At 37.7% G+C, this 19,538-nt stretch overlaps 1 protein-coding gene across 2 annotated transcripts in view; it reads left to right on the top strand.

Annotated features, from left to right (window-relative positions):
• EDIL3 (EGF like repeats and discoidin domains 3) overlaps nt 1-19,538 on the top strand; it is a 440,701-nt gene that overhangs the window by 120,667 nt on the left and 300,496 nt on the right. For both annotated transcript variants that reach the window (XM_068535611.1, XM_068535613.1), the window contains one exon: nt 12,389-12,517. In XM_068535611.1, the coding sequence (XP_068391712.1) occupies nt 12,389-12,517 (129 nt within the window). The remainder of the gene's footprint in view (nt 1-12,388; nt 12,518-19,538) is intronic.

Below are 19,538 nucleotides of genomic sequence, written 5' to 3'. Positions count from 1 at the left end.
AACATAGTTAGATTCAAACTAAACACATCTGTCCTAATCTAAAGCAGGTGAGGCCAGCCAGCCAAGATGCATCAGGATATAACACTGCGCATAGATTACGATATGCGGAGGTATATTTTAGGAGCCTGCTGACAGTGAAATAAAGAACCATGAAAGCGTGTATTGTCCTATTTTCCTTTCCTGAGCCTGCCTTCTTGTACTGGTTGCCATCTTAGTTTTAAGACTCAACCAATACATCCACTGGGAAACAAACAAAGAGACAACAAAACTTGAAATCCAGAAGTCTATTGCATTTTAATCAGGATTCTTACCTAAACTGATGCTTTCTCAGATTAATTGAAATAACAGGGAATCAGAAGCCCCTACAGTGCATTTTAATTAGACTTGAAATTTTAGCCAGAGAGGGGTTGTTTCTACTTAAGGTATCAGCCTACATCTGTACCACCCACTGAGATAGTGGGTGTAGAGAGAAAACAAGCAGGCTAAGATATGATGGTTTTGACAAAAGTAACTATGTAACTTATCCAAACCAGGACAGTTTTGAGAGTGAAAGGGGACTATGGTACCAGTGGAGGTGCATGACTCCAATATCCTTTCAAGAAAGAACAAGCTGTTTGGCTGAAAAGAATGTAATTAGCTTCCAGTGACCTTCTTCTCTAGCACTTTCATGATCCCACTTGAGCGTTATGATTGAGCCTTGAGCCTCCTCCAGCCAATGATTGAACACAGGAAGAGCACTAGTGCCTGGTCATTTCTGCCCTTGGGGGATTCCTCTAAAGTGTAATCTTTGCTCTGGAGCTCCCTGGTAGATTGGCTAAGACTTTGTCAAGTCTGCACTATGGACTGAGGCTCCCCTGCTCAATCCTCATTCAATAACCGCCCTCCACCCTTTTCTTTTCACAGATGTCAGATCTGCATCCCAAGATGAAGGCTTTTCCTTCCCTTTTCTGCTTCCTCCCCATTTTATCTTTCCTAGGCATTACTTCTCAGTAAACTTGATATACTCTTTGTGGAGAACCCAACTGACAAAGGGGTGCTATTGATAATTAGGTGTGGGGAAACAGATATATAGCACAGCCTCTAATAACCCTAATTATATTTGATGGGCTCTGTTGTGCCCATCAAAACTTTGTTTTTTGCTGACATTGTCCATCTATCACAGGTACATGTGGGAGCCTTTAATCTCAGGCAGACCTTGACATAATAGAGCCTAAGTGAATAAACTGGATATTCATATGGTAGTGGAAAGGACCTATCACTATTTTCCTCCTTTTTCTCTCTTGAAGAATCTCCCTTCTTTTTTCTCACTTATTTGTTAGTGTGCCCAAGGACCTCTCCTCCCCTCTCCTTTCCTTTCTGCTCCACTCCCCTCCTCTGTCCTCCCTTTAATGACTGTCACTGGAATACAGTATTCACGTCCGTACTTAACAATCCCTGTTTTAGCAAAAGCTCTCCGATTGCATATCTGCTTATTCAATAGCTTTATGAGACATTTTCATTTTGAATATTCCACAGACTTCTCAAACACAATAATTCCTTTGACACTAAGCCCATTATATTTGCCTATGAAAGATGGCCTCATAGTCATACAGACAGGAGCTCTAGAAATCAACCCAGATTATTTGCTCTCCCTCAACCCCACATCAATTTGGTCACAATGTCATCTTGATTCTACCTGGTACATTTTGGTCATACCTATTACCTCTTTCCTATGTTTCAAAAAGACACTGAGTAAATATCAATACTGGGGATAAAATATGAGTTTTCACAAGTATTAATTTCTTAGAAATAGGTAGTAAGCAAAAAGAAAGAAAAAAAAGTACAAGGACAAGAAAGAAAACAGGTCAGCTAAACAGAAGCTGGCATCTACAAGATATAATGAGAGGTGAACAGATTGTCCTGTCTCATTTTGACCACAGAAGCATCATATGACTGCCACACATACCTGGTAGAAAACCGATTAAGTATTAATACCAGAAAGGGCAGCACAAGTACCAAGAAAGTTTTCTTAGGACACCAAAACTCCCCATGATGATGGGATAACCAAAGGGACCAGACATTGTGGCCTCATGTGACCTTGGGTAAGCTCACGTCAGTTAATAAACTTTGCAGGAACCTGGCAGTAGGAGTGAGAGGGATCAGAATGAGAGGTCTTGATTTTGGATAAATATATATAGTCTGTATTCTCCAGAACCTCTAAGATACTGTTCATCCCTTGCCTTTCTCCTGTAGAGGCTGCTTCTGTCAGTGTGAATAAATCAGTATGAACATCTACAATGTTACTTGATCTGTTGAAATGGCTGCGACAACAGATCCTGGTCTGGGGAATGTAGAACTCCTCTTTTTGTAGTATGCACAATACACAGAAATATGACTGACATCTTATTAAATAAAGGTTGAGTGTTAGTACTCATCTTCATTCAATGTACAGAGTTAGAAGATGGCAGTGTTGTTAGTCTGACTGTACAAAGCTGTGCTGCTTTGCTCACACCAAAGTCAGAGAGGCAGGATCACACTTTTAAACTGGTAATTGGCTCTTTCTAGAAAATCTCAACAATAATGCCTTGTTTCTAATGGGAGGTAGTGATCTGGGAGGACTTCCATTTCCTATTTTATTACCTAGTATTTATTAACTGGATTGGATGTAAATGGTGCCTGCATTGCTTTCCCTGTCCACAGCTATCTCTAAAGAGGGTTAAGAAAATCCTCATTATTTTTTGCTGGGACTACTTCAAAAGATTAATGCTTAGTCCTTCTGCCATCAGCCTAGACTACTCCATTTGATTCAACACAATGCTGCCTGAGTCATCATTCCAGAACACAAATGTGATAATATACTTTCCCATATGTAAAGTCCTTTTATGATTTTCCAGGGCTTACAGATAAACTTCAGAATTTTTTGTACAGCATACAGGGCCTTTACCCTTCTGAGCTCATTTCTCTCTACTCATCATAGACGTCTATGCTTTAGTTATAGTGGCCTACTTGAAGTTCCTGGAATAAGCCATGATCTTTTTCCTTTGTATATGTTATTTTCTTTGCCTGGAATGTTGAGCATATACCCCCTTCCTCTTCTGCATCACCTAACAGCACTGCATCTGTTTAGAAGTCTCCTGTGGTCCTAAGATTAGGATCATGTATACTAATCACAGCTCTTATTACTATGGGCTGTAATCATTCCCATTTTTTTAATCTCCCACAGTGGGCTCTGTACTTATTGATTGTAAGGACTGTCTTAATTCTGTCTGGCTAGCACTTACGTCAGTGCCTATCATAAAATGGGTGCTCAAGGAATAAATGGATGCATGGACAAATGGATGGACAAACCGAGGGATGGTTGAATGGCTCACTAGCTAAATATATAAAGAGATAGACAGATGGTCTATTGAAATATCTTTACCAGTCATCAACCTCCACTTTCAAAGGCACTCTATAGAATTCTGCCAGGATAGTCTTCTTAAAATAGATCTGACCATGTCAAAACTTTAAAATATATGTTAAAAACATTCATTGACTCCTCATCTTACGAATTATGATGCCACTTTTTAATCTTCCCTGATCTGACATAATTATACTTTCTCAGCCATTGACAATCAAATACTCCAGGGTCCAGCCATGCTAAATTCTATAGTATTCAAATAAATCATATTCATTCATTCATTTATTCACTTATTTCATGACTCCCTTTTCTAATATATGCTCCAGTGCTAATGTAGTATTTTTATCTATCATGTTAATATAGCTAATGACTTGCTTTGTAAATTTAACAAATATCTTCACCTCCATTTTTATTTTTCTAAAATTTTAAAGCAGTTAGTCTGGAAAAGAGGTGAAATAATTCATGGGAAAGCTCCTATAAGGGAATAAAGTTCCTAAGAAATACCAAGCAGTAAGGAAGTTGGGACCTCACTGCTTTTTAAAATTTTGAAAAGCCTCATTCTCTTTTAATCCAGGAGGTGGCACCTTCACCTATAAAGCTCCCTTAGAAACTATATGGGCTTTTCTAAATCTGATTCACATCCTCTTTGTGCAATAAAGCAACACCCGTGGGGGGGACCTTCAAGATGGTGGAGGAGTAAGACCTGGATATCAACTTCTCCCCACAAATACATCAAAAATAAATATACACATGGGAACAACTCCTACAGAACACCTACTGAACACTGGCAGAAGACCTCAGACTTCCCAAAGGGCAAGAAAATCCCCACGTACCTGGCTAGGGCAAAAGAAAAAAGAAAAAACAGAGACAAAAAATAGGGACGAGACCTGCACCTCTGGGAGGGAGCTGAGAAGGAGGAAAAGTTTCCACACACTAGGAAGCCCCTTCACTGGTGGAGATGGGGGATGGCCGGGGGGGTGGGTAGCTTCGGAGCCACGGAGGAGAGCGCAGCAACAGGGGGGCAGAGGGCAAAGCGGAGAGATTCCCGCACAGAGGATTGGTGCCGACCAGCACTCACCAGCCTGAGAGGCTTGTCTGCTCACCCGCCGGGACAGGTGCGGGCTGGGAGCTGAGGCTCGGGCTTCAGAGGTCGGGTCCCAGGGAGAGGACTGGGGTTGGCTGCGTGAAGAAAGCCTGAAGGGGGCTAGTGCACCACAGCTAGCCGGGAGGGAGTCAGGGAAAGTCTGGACCTGCCGAAGAGGCAAGAAACCATTGTTTTGGGGTGTGCGAGGACAGGGGATTCCTTCCCTGTGTGCCCACAGATGGCAGAGCACCACCTAAACAAGCTCCAGAGACGAGCGCAAACCGAGGCCATCAGCTTGGACCCCAGAGATGGGCATGAAACGTTAATGCTGCTGCCACTGCCACCAAAAATACTGTGTGCAAGCACAGGTCACTATCCACACACCCTGACCCTCCCGGGAATCTGTGCAGCATGCCTCAGCCAGGATCCCAAGATCCAGGGACCACTTCCCTGGGAGAACACATGGCACGCCTCAGGCTGCTGCAATGTCATGCTAGCCTCTGCTGCCACAAGTTCACCCCGCATTCCAATTATGACTACCATACCTCTCCCTCTCCCTGGCATGAGTGAGCAAGAGAGCCCTAATCAGCCACTGCTTTAACACCCTCCTGTCTGGGCAGGAAACATGCCTAAGGGTGACCTACATGCAGAGGTGGGGCAAAAACCAAAGCTGAACCCCAGGAGTTCTGCGAACAAAGAAGAGAAAGGGAAATTTCTCTGTGCAGGCTCAGGAGCAGTGGGTTAATTCCCCACAATCAACTTGATGTACCCTGCATCTGTGGAATACCTGAATAGACAACGAATGTTCCCAAAATTGAGGCGGTGGACTTTGGGAGCAACTGTAGACTTGGGGTTTGCTTTCTGTGACTGATTTGTTTCTGATTTTTATGTTTATCTTAGTTTAGCTTTTAGTGCTTGTTATCATTGGTGGATTTGTTTATTGGTTTGGTTGCTCTCTTTTCTTTTTTTAAATTTATTATTATTTTTTTAAATTTTATTATATTTTTAAATTTTTTTTAAATTTAATTTTATTTAATTTTATTTTTCGTCCTTTTTTTTTCTTCGTTTTCTTCTGAGCCGTGTAGCTGACTGGGTCTTGGTGCTTCAGCCAGGTGTCAGGCCTGAGCCTCTGAGGTGGGAGAGCCGAGTTCAGGACATTGGACCACTCGAGATCTCCCAGCCCCACATAATATGTCAACGAGAGCTCTCCCAGAGATCTCCGTCTCAACATAAGACCCAGCTCCACCCAATGGCCAGCAAGCTCCAGTGCTGGATGCCATATGCCAAACAACTAGCAAGACAGGAACACAACCCTACCCATTAGCAGAGAGGCTGCCTAAAATCATACTAAGTTCACAGACACCCCAAAACACACCACCGGACATGGCACTGCCCACCAGAAAGACAAGATCCATCCCCACCCACCAGAACACAGGCACTAGTCCCCTCCACCAGAAGGCCTGCACAAGCCACTGAACCATCCTCACCCACTAGGGGCAGAGAACAAAAACAACAGAAACTACGAACCTGCACCCTGTGAAAAGGAGACCCCAAACACAGTAAGTTAAACAAAATGAGAAGACACAGAAACACACAGCCGATGAAGGAGCAAGGTAAAAACCCACCAGACCAAACAAATGAAGAGGAAATAGGCAGTCTACCTGAAAAAGAATTCACAGTAATGATAGTAAAGATGATCCGAAACCTTGGAAATAGAATGGAGAAAATACAAGAAAATTTTAACAAGGACCTAGAAGAACTAAAGAGCAAACAAACAGTGATGAACAACACAATAAATGAAATTAAAAATTCTCTAGAGGGAATCAATAGCAGAATAAGTGAGGCAGAAGAATGGATAAATCACCAGGAAGATAAAATAGTGGAAATAACTGCCACAGAGCAGAATAAAGAAAAAAGAATGAAAAGAATTGAGGACAGTCTCAGAGACCTCTGGGACAACATTAAACGCACCAACATTTGAATTATAGGGGTGCCAGAAGAAGAAGAGAAAAAGAAAGGGACTGAGAAAATATTTGAAGAGATTATAGTTGAAAACTTCCGTAACATGGGAGAGGAAATAGTCAATCAAGTCCAGGAAACGCAGAGAGTCCCATACAGGATAAATCCAAGAAGAAACATGCCAAGACACATATTAATCAAACTATCAAAAACTAAATACAAAGAAAAAATAGTAAAAGCAGCAAGGGAAAAGCAACAAATAATACACAAAGCAATCCCCATAAGGTTAACAGGTGATCTTTCAGCAGAAACCCTGCAAGCCAGAAGGGAGTGGCAGGACGTATTTACAGTGATGAAAGGGAAAAACCTACAACCAAGATTACTCTACCCAGCAAGGATCTCATTCAGATTTGATGGAGAAATTAAAACCTTTACAGACAAGCAAAAACTAAGAGAATACAGCACCACCAAACCAGCTTTACAACAAATGCTAAAGGAACTTCTCTAGGCAGGAAACACAGAAGGAAGAGACCTACATTAACAAACCCAAAACAATTAATAAAATGGTAATAGGAACATACATATCAATAACTACCTTAAATGTAAATGGATTAAATGCTCCAACCAAAAGACATAGAGTGGCTGAATGGATACAAAAATAAGACCCGTGTACATGTTGTCTACAAAGACCTACTTCAGACCTAGGGACACATACAGATTGGAGGTGAGGGGCTGGAAAAAGATATTCCATGCAAATGGAAATCAGAAGAAAGCTGGAGAAGCAATTCTCATAACAGACAAAATAGACTTTAAAATAAAGACTATTACAAGAGACAAAGAAGGAGACTACATAATGATCTAGGGATTAATCCAAGAAGAAGATACAACAATTATAAATATACATGCACCCAAGATAGGAGCACCTCAGTACATAAGGCAAATGCTAATAGCCATAAAAGGGGAAATTGACAGTAACAGAATCATAGTAGGGGACTTTAACACCCCACTTTAACCAATGGACAGATCATTCAAAATGAAAATAAATAAGGAAACACAAGCTTTAAATGACACTTTAGACAAGATGGACTTAATTGATATTTATGGGACATTCCATCCAAAAACAACAGAATACATTTTCTTCTCAAGTGCTCATGGAACATTCTCCGGGATAGATCATATCTTCGGTCACAAATGAAGCCTTGGTAAATTAAGAAAATTGAAATCATATCAAGAATCTTTTCTGACCACAGCGCTATGAGACTAAATATGAATTACAGGACAAAAACTGTAAAAAATACAAACACATTGAGGCTACACAATACACTACTCAGTAACCAAGAGATCACTGAAGAAATTAAAAAATACCTAGAAACAAATGACAATGAAAACATGATGACCCAAAACCTAGGGGATGCAGCAAAAGCAGTTCTAAGAGGAAGTTAATATCAATACAGTCCTACCTCAAGAAACAAGAAAAATCTCAAATAAGCAACCTAACCTTACACCTAAAGCAATTAGAGAAAGAAGAACAAAAAACCCCCAAAGTTAGCAGAAGCAAAGAAATCATAAAGATCAGATCAGAAATAAATGAAAAAGAAATGAAGGAAACAATAGCAAAGATCAATAAAACTAAAAGCTGGTTCTTTGAGAAGTTAAACAAAATTGATAAACCATTAGCCAGACTCATCAAGAAAAAAGGGAGAAGGCTCAAATGAACAGAATTAGAAATGAAAAAGAAGTAACAACTGACACTGCAGAAATACCAAGGATCATGAGAGATTACTACAGGGAACTATATGCCAATAAAATGGACAACCTGGAAGAAATGGACAAATTCTTAGAAAAGCACAACATTCCGAGAGTGAACCAGGAAGAGATAGAAAATATTAACAGACCAATCACAAGCACTGAAATTGAAACTGTGATTAAAAATCTTCCAACAAAAGCCCAGGACCAGATGGCTTCACAGGCGAATTCTATCAAACATTTAGAGAAGAGCTAACACCTATCCTTCTCAAAATCTTCCAAAATAGAGGGGAGGGAGGAACACTCCCAAACTCATTCTACGAGGCCACCATCACCCTGATACCAAAACCAGACAAAAACGTCACAAAGAAAGAAAACTACAGGCCAATATCACTGATGAACATAGATGCAAAAATCCTCAACAAAATACTAGCAAACAGAATCCAACAGTACATTAACTGGATCATACACCATGATCAAGTGAGGTTTATCCCAGGAATGCAAGGATTCTTCAGTATATGCAAATCAATAAATGTGATACACCATATTAACAAACTAAAGGATAAAAACCATATTATAATCTCAATAGGTGCAGAAAAAGCTTTCAACAAAATTCGATACCCATTTATGACAACAACTCTCCAGAAAGTAGGCATAGAGAGAAGCCACCTCAACATAACAAAGGCCATATATGACAAACCCACACCCAACATTGTTCTCAATGGTGAAAGACTGAAACTGTTTCCTCTAAGATCAGGAACAAGACAAGGTTGCCCACTCTCACCACTGTTATTCAACATAGTTTTGGAAGTTTTAGCCACAGCAGTCAGAGAAGAAAAAGAACTAAAAAAAATCCAAATTGGAAAGAAAAAGTAAAACTGTCACTGTTTGCAGATGACATGATACTATACATAGAGAATCCTAAAGATGCTACCAGAAAACTCCTAGAGCTAATCAATGAATTTGGTGAAGTAGCAGGATACAAAATTAATGCACAGAAATCTGTTGCATTCCTATACACTAATGATGAAAAATCTGAAAGAGAAATTAAAGAAACACTCCCATTTAATATTGCAACATAAAAGAATAAAATACCTAGGAATAAACCTACCTAAGGAGACAAAACACCTGTATGCAGAAAACTATAAGACACTGATGAAAGAAATTAAAGACAGTGCAAACAGATGGAGAGATATACCATGTTCTCAGATTGGAAGAATCAACATTGTGAAAATGACTATACTACTGAAAGCAATCTACAGATTCAGTGCAATCTCTATCAAACTACCAATGGCATTTTTCACAGTGCTAGAACAAAAAATTTCACAATTTGTATGGAAACACAAAAGACCCCGAATAGCCAAAGCAATCTTGAGAAAGATAAACGGAGCTGGAGGAATCAGGCTCCCTGACTTCAGACTATACTAGAAAGCTACAGTAATCAAGACAGTATGTTACTGGCACAAAAACAGAAATATAGATCAATGGAACAGGAGAGAAAGCCCAGAGATAAACCCACACACATATGGTCACCTTATCTTTGATAAAGGAAGCAAGAATATACAATGGAGAAAAGACAGCCTCTTCAATAAGTGGTGCTGGGAAAACTAGACAGCTACATGTAAAAGGATGAAATAAGAACATTCCCTAACACCATGCACAAATATAAACTCAAAATGGATTAAAGACCTAACTGTAAGGCCAGACACTATAAAACTCTTAGAGGAAAACCTAGGCAGAACACTCTATGATATAAATCACAGCAAGATCCTTTTTGAGCCACCTCCTAGAGAAATGGAAATAAAAAACAAATGGGACCTAATGAAACTTAAAAGGTACACAGCAAAGGAAACCATAAACAAGATGAAAAGACAGTCCTCAGAATGGGAGAAAATATTTGCAAATGAAGCAACTGACAAAGGATTAATCTCCAAAATATACAAGCAGCTCATGCAGCTCAATATCAAAATAACAAACAATCCAATCCAAAAATGGGTGGAAGACCTAAACAGACATTTCTCCAAAGAAGATATACAGATGGCCAACAGACACATGAAAGGATGCTCAGCATCACTATTCTTTAGAGAAATGCAAATCAAAACTACAATAAGGTATCATCTCACACCAGTCAGAATGGCCATCATCAAAAAGCTACAAACAATAAATGCTGGAGAGGGTGTGGCGAAAAGGGAACCCACTTGCACTATTGGTGGGAATGTAAATTGATACAGCCACTATGGAGAACAGTATGGGGGTCCTTAAAAAACTAAAAATAAAACTATCATATGACCCAGCAATTCCACTGCTGGGCATATACCCTGAGAAAACTATAATTCAAAAAGAGACACGTACCACAATGTTCATTGCAGCACTATTTACAATAGCCAGGACATGGAAACAACCTAAATGCCCACTGACAGACGAATGGATAAAGAAGATGTGGCACATATATACAATGGAATATTACTCAGCCATAAAAAGAAACGAAATTGAGTTATTTGTAGTGAGGTGGTTGGACCTAGAGTCTGTCATACATAGTGAAGTAAGTCAGAAAGAGAAAAACAAATACTGTATGCTAACACATATATGTGGAATCAAAAAAAAAAAAACGAAAAAGGTTCTGATGAACCTAGAGACAGGACGTTTATAAAGACGCAGACATAGAGAATGGACTTGAGGACACATGAAGGGGAACAGTAAGCTGGGACGAAATGAGAGAGTAGCTTTGACATATATACACTACCAAATGAAAAATAGATAGCTAGTGGGAAGCAGCTGCATAGCACAGGGAGATCAGCTTGGTGCTTCATGACCACCTAGAGGGTTGGCGAGTGAGGGTGGTAGGGAGGTGCAAAAGGGAGGGGAAATGGGGATATATGTATACATATAGCTGATTCACTTTGTTATACAGCAGAAACTACCACAACATTGTAAAGCAATTATACTCTAGTAAAGATGTTTAAAAAATAAATAAATAAAGGCACACCCGTGACTCTCTGAAGCCTGTTTTTCACTCCAGACTTAATCAGTGCTGCTTTGTGTATTTTAAGGCTGCTCAGGGATAACACCCTTAAGATTTCTAGAATTCCTTTTTTATTTGAGAGATTCTTCCAGGCTACACCTGAATTATATGAAATGTTTTCACAAAGGTCTTGTAGCTACATCCTTCATTTTATATTTATGTTGAGGCCATCTTTCTGACAAAGCTCTGGATTTGATCTTTCACTGGTTTGAGAGGCTGGAGTTGAGAAATTATTTTCTATCGCAAGTCCTGGTGCCTCTCTATTCCTTTTCTTTACTTTCAAAATCATCAGTTCTTTATTTAGCATGTCTCTTTCTTGTAGTGCCTTATCAGATACAGCTATTAAGAGTCAAGTGACACTTTAACATTCTGCCTACAAATCTCATTACTCATATACAAAAGTTTATTAGGTACATTCTCTATCAACCAAGTATCCTCAGGTGATAGTTTTACCAACTGCTTCTCTCTGTATAGCAGGGAGAGCCCTTCTCCTAGCCTCCTGTAGCCATTCTTTCAGTGCCTTTCCGGATTCCATCTGCCACCAGTATCAAAGTCAAGGCCACATATTTTAGGTTTTTGTTACCGCGCAACTTATTTCTCTTTCCTCCCATGTTTCTCTCAACTCTCTCAAGCAAGAGAGAGATTTTATTCTCAGGGTGGTTGCAGGGTTCTAAGAGAGGAAGCAGAAATATTCAAGTGTTTTTTCAAACCTCAGCTGACTTCAGGTCTCCTAACATCCTATTGGCCAAAGCAAGTCACATGGACAAGCCCAGACTCTAGGGATCAAGAAATAAACCCCACCCCTTTATTGAGAGAAATTGCAAAGTTACAGAGCAAAGCATGTGGATATAGATAGGTTATTTATTGGAATAATTAATAAACCATTCAACCACAGATATTTCAGTTAACCTTCTTTAACAAATTAGACAGTATTTACATGTAATGAAGGGACCCAACCTGAGTTAATCACTTTTAGTATGCAATTCAGCATGCAGTGTTTGAATCGTAAAATTTAATTTTTACCACGTTACATACCATCTCTCTTAGAAGCACATGGTTTCAAATGGGTCTTGCCTACCTTACCTGTAAATCTAAATAGTATGGTGACTTTACCAAAGGAAGATGAGTGGGGTATGTGAAATAGTACAGTTCACTGCCTAAGGCAAGAAAATTCAATATCTGTTTCTTTGTTCCTCAGGTGATATTTGTGATCACAATCCGTGTGAAAATGGAGGTACCTGTGTGTCAGGATTGTCTGATGATTCCTTTTCCTGCAAATGCCCAGATGGCTTCACAGATCCCAATTGTTCTAGTGTTGTGGAGGTTGGTAAGTGTAAGATTTAAGCATTTCAATAGTTATCCTCTTTGTTTTCATGAGTGACTGACAAATTTGGCTGTCAGTGCGTTATGGGTACTCTGTATAAGATTCTTACGTGTTGCTAATTAGTTAACTCCTCTGTAGGCCTCTCAAGTTTAACATTTTTATTTTATATTTAAAGTATATTTTTATTCGTAGTGCTCTCAAAAAATTTAAAAATATATTTTAGTGATTAACATTATACTTTAAAGGCACTACATGTACTACTTGAATATAATAAATTTATTTTTCTAATATTAATATACATTTAAATTTTATTTTCACTGGAAAGCAATTCCCAAGTCAATTTATTCAAGTTAGATAGTCACTCTGAATAAAATAGAACTTATTTTAGTGATTGAAAATATTCATCAGTATTTTGTAGCTGTTCTAATCAAAACTTTTCTAAGACTATAAATACATGATGAAAGAAAAAATATTCCAGCTGCATTGTTCTTCAAAGTCTCAAAAACACGCTTGGCAGATATTAGTCAGTGATCACATTTCAAAATGTTTTTCATCTGTTAAGTACTTCATTGGCATGTATAGTTGTGGATTCAGGGTAGCTTCCATAATTTCCAAATAGTTCTCCATTAAGAAGATATCGGTACTTTAAATAACTTAACACTACATAAATTTGTATAGAGATTTTTTTCTCTGTTTAAAAGTAATACCGTGGTTAAGTTGGAAGAAAAATTTTTTTTCATGTCAATACAAAGAAGAAAAAAGTGAACTATATCTGTTCAATATAGGAAAACCAAACATGTATTGGATTAAAGTTCAGTCAGCCAGCATAAACCTTGGAAAAGTCAGAGATGTCCATAGCTTTTCAAAAATAGTTTTGAAGAAGAAAAGTAGTTCTGTCTACAGGAAGGGATCAGTGTGAGGTACTCACCATTGTATCTAATGCACCTAGCTAGTTCCTTTATGTGTAGTAGGAGCCCAATACCCAATAACTTGGTTGAATGAATGAAAGAATAATTAAATAAAACCACTAACTAGCCATTTTTGGCCACTATTAATTGCATTTTAGTGTGCTTTATTTTTTAAGTGTGTTTTACTTTTATTTTTATGTCACATTGGTATGAATGTATTACATTCAAAAAAGTTAATTATATTATTGCTGAAAAGTACTATGTTCATTTGATTCATTTCAAAGACAATTCTCTTTTAAGGCTTTTATTAACTTGCTGCTATTTTAGGGGATTTGATTCAGTGCCATAGAAATAAAACTGTTGTAACCACTTTGACCAAGTCTCCAAATATGTACAGTGAGTTTCAGAGTTTAATATGAGAATTCTATCCTCACAAAAGTCTATATCTCTGAAGAAAATTAGAATGATAAATATTCCCAACAGGAATATATGAATAGAATAAAAATTTAGAGTTATATTTTAAGCCCACTGACCTCAAATCGGCAGTGCCTTAGATTTGTAGTATATAATGTTTTTGTTGCTACTTTGTAAGGGCCAAATCTGGAACTGAAGAGGCAAATGTGTTTAAATAATTAAGAAACCAGTATCTTTACAGAATTTTGAACTAAATACTTGAATACTTCGGGCCATATTTTTAAACATTAATTCAACATTTGTCATTTTATCAGAAGAATGATACTATAGGCTGCAACACTTTAAAAACTAAACATACTGCCATATTCCTCTTAGTTCAATGAGACTTTGAGAAATCAAGTGCTTATAGAATTAAGTTTTACTTAGATTCATTATTCTCTGTTATTAAAACACCTCACATTTCTTCTACCTCTTTGTTAACTCTTGCATATAATCAGGGAATACTAAGTATTTATTGAATAAAAATACTTACTAGCAATGCCTTTAATATCTAGCCTACCTTATTTTTTTCGTGTCTTTAAAACTAATTATTGGTACAAAATATATGAACGTTAGATCATTAAAGACAATCCTGCCTTTTTAATTTAAAAAAATCTACCACTTTTCTGGAACATTTCTGGGACATTGCTGTTGTTGTTTCCCTGCTCTTGGGTAGCACCAGTGCAGAAGAGCAGAGTGTAGTACTAGAATTTTATACCAGAAAAACCTCAAAAGCTATAGGTATTTTGATGTGATATCATAAAAGACAAAAGAGTTGAACTGTCACCATTGCTGTATTTTTAGTTTAACATTAATCCTTGCAAAGATGGAGATAGGCTGCTAGCCTTTTGAACCATATATATTTTGTGATCACATGAAGTTCTAAATCACCTTATTAAAACTTGCATTTTGATCTAACTTTAAAAATTATTATTACTCTATTTATTCTACAATCAAAAATATACTCTATTGTAGTGCATTTGCAGAGGGGAATTTCAAACATATGCCACTCTCAGAGATAAAAGTTGATTCTTGATTTTACCTCAAACTTCATTACTTTGCAGTAGCCTTATTATAAGTTCTTGACGCTACTTATTTCAAAGAGAGCCTCATCCATTTTTGGACTTTTACTCTTCCCTCTCAAAGCATCTAGTGTCAGGTAAGCACAAAACACTTTACTCCCTTTGTGACCAATCCTCACATCACTTACATTCCTATGCTACCTGTGGAAGTTTGGAGAAATTAACTTGCTCAGATTTGTGAACTTCATTCACTAGGCAGCATTGCTCTTCTTTGTACTTAATTCTTGATCTGGCTGTGTACTCCAATATCTATACTTTATCTCTCTCTATCACTCCCTGTCTCTTTGTCTGCCCCCCCGCCAGCACACACACACATCCCCCTTATACAGACATACCTATAGACCGTGATGTTCTCAGCCTCTTAGAGTTATGAAAACTCACTTCTGATATCCACAAAAGGCAATATGAAAGCATCTCTATGAGCAAAGGAAAGGAAAAAAGCCTAGTTGGCATCCTCTGATTTGAAGACATCAGCCAGATTTACCAGTGTTTGCATAGATGTGCAGTGGACAATGCCACCTTCTCCAGGGGACTGCTAGATAAGCACCATGTGGTTAAGACCCTAATTACTTCCCAGTTGCTTGCTCACGTTCTTGAATGGCACTGTGTAGTTTGCAGCCAAATGTTGACACATTTATTTCATAGAAAAATTTCTATTACTAGTGAACATTCTAGCATTCATATATGGAAACCTTGGGAATTATTAAATTGTCCACGTTCCATGGTATAATTCTCCTCTGTGTGCTATCAGAGTATTTCTGTAAACTAATAACAAATATAATTTTTAAAACTCAATTACATAGTATATTAATGCAACCAAAGAGGACAGAGTAAGGGATTGACTTTTAAAAAAAATAAAATCTTAGTTTTCATTTATTCTTAAACAAATATTTATTTAGCACTGACTAAATAGTAGTTACCTAATGATAGAGATGCATCAGTAAACAAACTTACAGGAATTACTGTTTATCTAGGAAAGAAGATAAATAAGTAAGTAGATAAATATGATGGGTATTGTGATAGGAGAAGTAGATGGAGCCATTAGAATATAAAGCAGGTGTCCTCTTTTAAGCTAGGTGTCAGAGAATGCATGCCTACCTGAAAAAAATAATATTTTGACATAATTCTAAAAAATAATTTTAATCTACCAGGCAGAAAGCTAAAAGTATTCCAGACAGAGGAAATAATTTTTAGGAAAACCAGGATATAAGAAAAGTCATAATTCCATGAACTGAAAGAAATTTACTGTGGCTTAAACGGGGAGAGACATGATGGCCATTAATGAGTCTGGAGATGGTGATGGTGGCAGATTCTGCAGGGTTGCATGATGTTTTGTGGAATTTAGACTTCGTTCTAAGAGTAATAGAGAGGAATTGTACTTTTAGAATATCACTGTCACTGCAATATGGGGAAAAAATTAGAGCAGAGTATGGCAGGGGACAATTTGTAGGCTACTGCAGAGACCAGGTCAGACTTGATGATCTTAGCCTGGGTCAGTGTAGTAACAAAGAGGATGGAGAGGAGAGAGTCAGTAAGTATTTAAAGGACACAACAGATAAATTTTCATGACTTATGGGGTTACTGGATAAAAGGGGTTTGCATAAAGGGAGGAGTAAAGAAGAAACATCTCAAATTTCTGGCCTGAGCAACTTGGGTCCATTTACTGAGACAGTGAAAATTGAGGATACACTGGATTGGAAGACAGAAAATGAGTTGAGTATTTCACATACTGAATTTGAGGAATCTGCTAGACATTCATAAAGAAGTCTGGCATAGATTTGGAAGTCATAATTATACAGACAGTGATTTAAGCTCAGGGACTGTATGAATCTGTCCAGAAGCAGAATAACTTGTGATAAGAAGAGAAGACCAAGAAATGGAAACTGATGAGAGGTTCATCAATAATTAAGCAATAGGTAGAGAAAGTAAAAGCTATAAAGAAGACTGAGAAGGAGTAGTTAGGGAGATAGAAGAGAAACCAGGAAAGGGTTGTGCCCCAAAAGTTAAGGGTAGACAGGAATGGGTGGTCAGCAATGTCAAATATTGTGGAGAAGTTGACCAAGGTAAACACTTACATTGATTACATGTGACTTATGGATGATCTTGCCAAGATCAATTTTGCTGGAGTTGTGAGGAAAGAGCTAGGTTGTGGCACATGGAAGATTTAGAGGAAATTTTTTAAAAAGTAGCTAGGAATACAGGGGAACTTCCTCAACTTGATAAAGAATATCTATAAAAAACCTACAGCTACCTTCATACTTAATGATGAGAAATTCAAAGCTTTCCCAATAAGATCAGAAACAAGGCAAGGATGGCCCCTCTCACCACTCCATTTTAATATTGTACTGGAAGTGCTATCTAGTGCAATAAGACAAGTAAAGGAAATAAAAGTATACAGATTGGAAAGAAAGAAATAAAGCTGTCTTTGTTCGCAGGTGACATAATCATTTAGAAAATCCTAGAGTCAACAATAAAAAATCCTCCTGGAACTAATGAGGATTTATAGCAAAGTTGCAGGATGCAAGGTTAATATACAAAAGTAAATCATCTTCCTATATAACAGCAATGAACAAGTGGAATTTGAAATTAAAAAACATAGTACTATTTACGTTAGCATCCACAAAAATTAAATAATTAGATATTTAAAACTCTGATGAATGAAATCAAAGAAGAGCTAAATAAATGGAGAGGTATTTGTGTTCATGGATAGGGAGACTTAGTATTGTCAAGATGTCAGTTTTTCCCAAATTGATCTATAGATTCAAGCAATCCCAATCAACATCTCAAGAAGTTATTTTGTACATATCAACAAACTGATTCAAGAGCTTGTATAGAGAGGCAAGAGATACAGAATAGCCAGCAGAATATTAGAGGAGAAGAGCAAAGTTGGAGGAATGATAATACCTGACTTCAAGACTTACTGTAATGCTATTGTACTCAAGACAGTGTGGTATCAAGAAACAATAGACAAATAGATCAATGGAACAGAATGGAGAGTTCAGAAATAGATATATATTAATATAGTCAACTGGTCATTGACAAAGGAACAAAGGCAATACAATGGAGCAAAGGGAGTCTTCTCTACAAATGGTGCTGGAACAACTGGACATTCCCATGCAAAAAAAAATGAATATAGACATAGATGCCCTTCACAGAAAGTTAATTCAAAATGGACCACATATGTGTGTGTGTATATATATATATGTGTGTGTGTGTGTGTATAATATGTATAACTGAATCACTTTGCTGTACAGCAGAAATTAACTCAGCACTATAAATCAACTATACTTCAATTTAAAAAAATGGATCATAGATCTAAATGTAAAGTGCAAAACTATAAAACCCCTAGGAAATAACATGAGAGAGAATCTAGAAGACTTTGAGTATGAAGATAACTCTTCTAATACAACACCAAAGACATAATCCATGAAAGAAAGAATTCATAAGCTGGGCTTTATCAAACTTCTGGTCTGTGGAAGACAGTGTCAAGAGAATGAGAAGGTAAGCCACAAACTGGGAGAGTATATTTGGAAAAAACATAGCTGTTCTCCAAAAAAAATCTTGGCTGTTCTCGAAAATATACAAAGAACTCTTAAAACTCAACAATAAGAAAGCAAGCAGCTTGATTTAAAAAATGAGCCAAAAGCCTTAAAAAACACCTCACCAAAGAAGACATACAGATGGCAGATAAACATATGAAAAGATGTCCCACACCATGTGTCGTCAGGGAAATGCAAATTAAAACAACGAGATACCACTACACACCTACCAGAATGACCAAAATCTAGAACACTGACAACACCAAATGCTGGAAAGCATGTAGAGCAGTAGAAACTCTCATTCATTGCTGGTGAGAATGCAAAAATGGTGCAGCCATTTTGGAAAATAGTTTGGCAGTTTCTTACAAAGCAAAACATGCTCTTACCATGTGATCCAGCTATCATGCTCCTTGGTATTTACCAAAAGAAGTTGGAAACTTATGTCCACGCAAAAACGTGCACACGGATGCTTATAGCAGTTTTATCTGTAACTGACAAAACTTGGAAGCAACCAAGATGTCCTTCAGTATGTGAATACATAAACTGTGGTACATCCAGACAATGGAGTATTATTCAGCTCTTTAAAAAATGAACTATCAAATCATGAACAGACATGGAGGAAGCTTAAATGCATATGACTAAGTGAAACAGCCAGTTTGAAAAGACTACATACTGTATGAATCCAACTCTATGACCTTCTGGGAAAGGCAGAACTGGGGACAGTAAAAAGATCAGTGGATGCTGGGGCAGGGTGGTAGGGATGAATAGCAATAGAGCAAAGATTTTAGGGCCATGAAAATACTCTGTATGATACTGTAACATTGGATACATGTTACTCTGCACTTGTCCAAACCCATGCAATGTACAACACCAAGAGTAAGCCCTAATGCAAGCTATAGACTTTGGATGATTATGATGGGTAAATGTACGTTCATCATTTGTAGCAAATGTACCATTTTGGTGGGGAATGGTGATAATGGGAGAGGTGTTTGTGCAAGGTCAGAGACCATATAGGAAATCTCTATACCTTCCTCTATTTTGC

Source organism: Eschrichtius robustus, chromosome 2 (genome assembly GCF_028021215.1).
Source record: "Eschrichtius robustus isolate mEscRob2 chromosome 2, mEscRob2.pri, whole genome shotgun sequence".
Taxonomy (NCBI): domain Eukaryota; kingdom Metazoa; phylum Chordata; class Mammalia; order Artiodactyla; family Eschrichtiidae; genus Eschrichtius; species Eschrichtius robustus.
The sequence above is the reverse complement of the archived record's forward strand: the minus strand, read 5'-3'. Positions and strand labels throughout refer to the sequence as shown.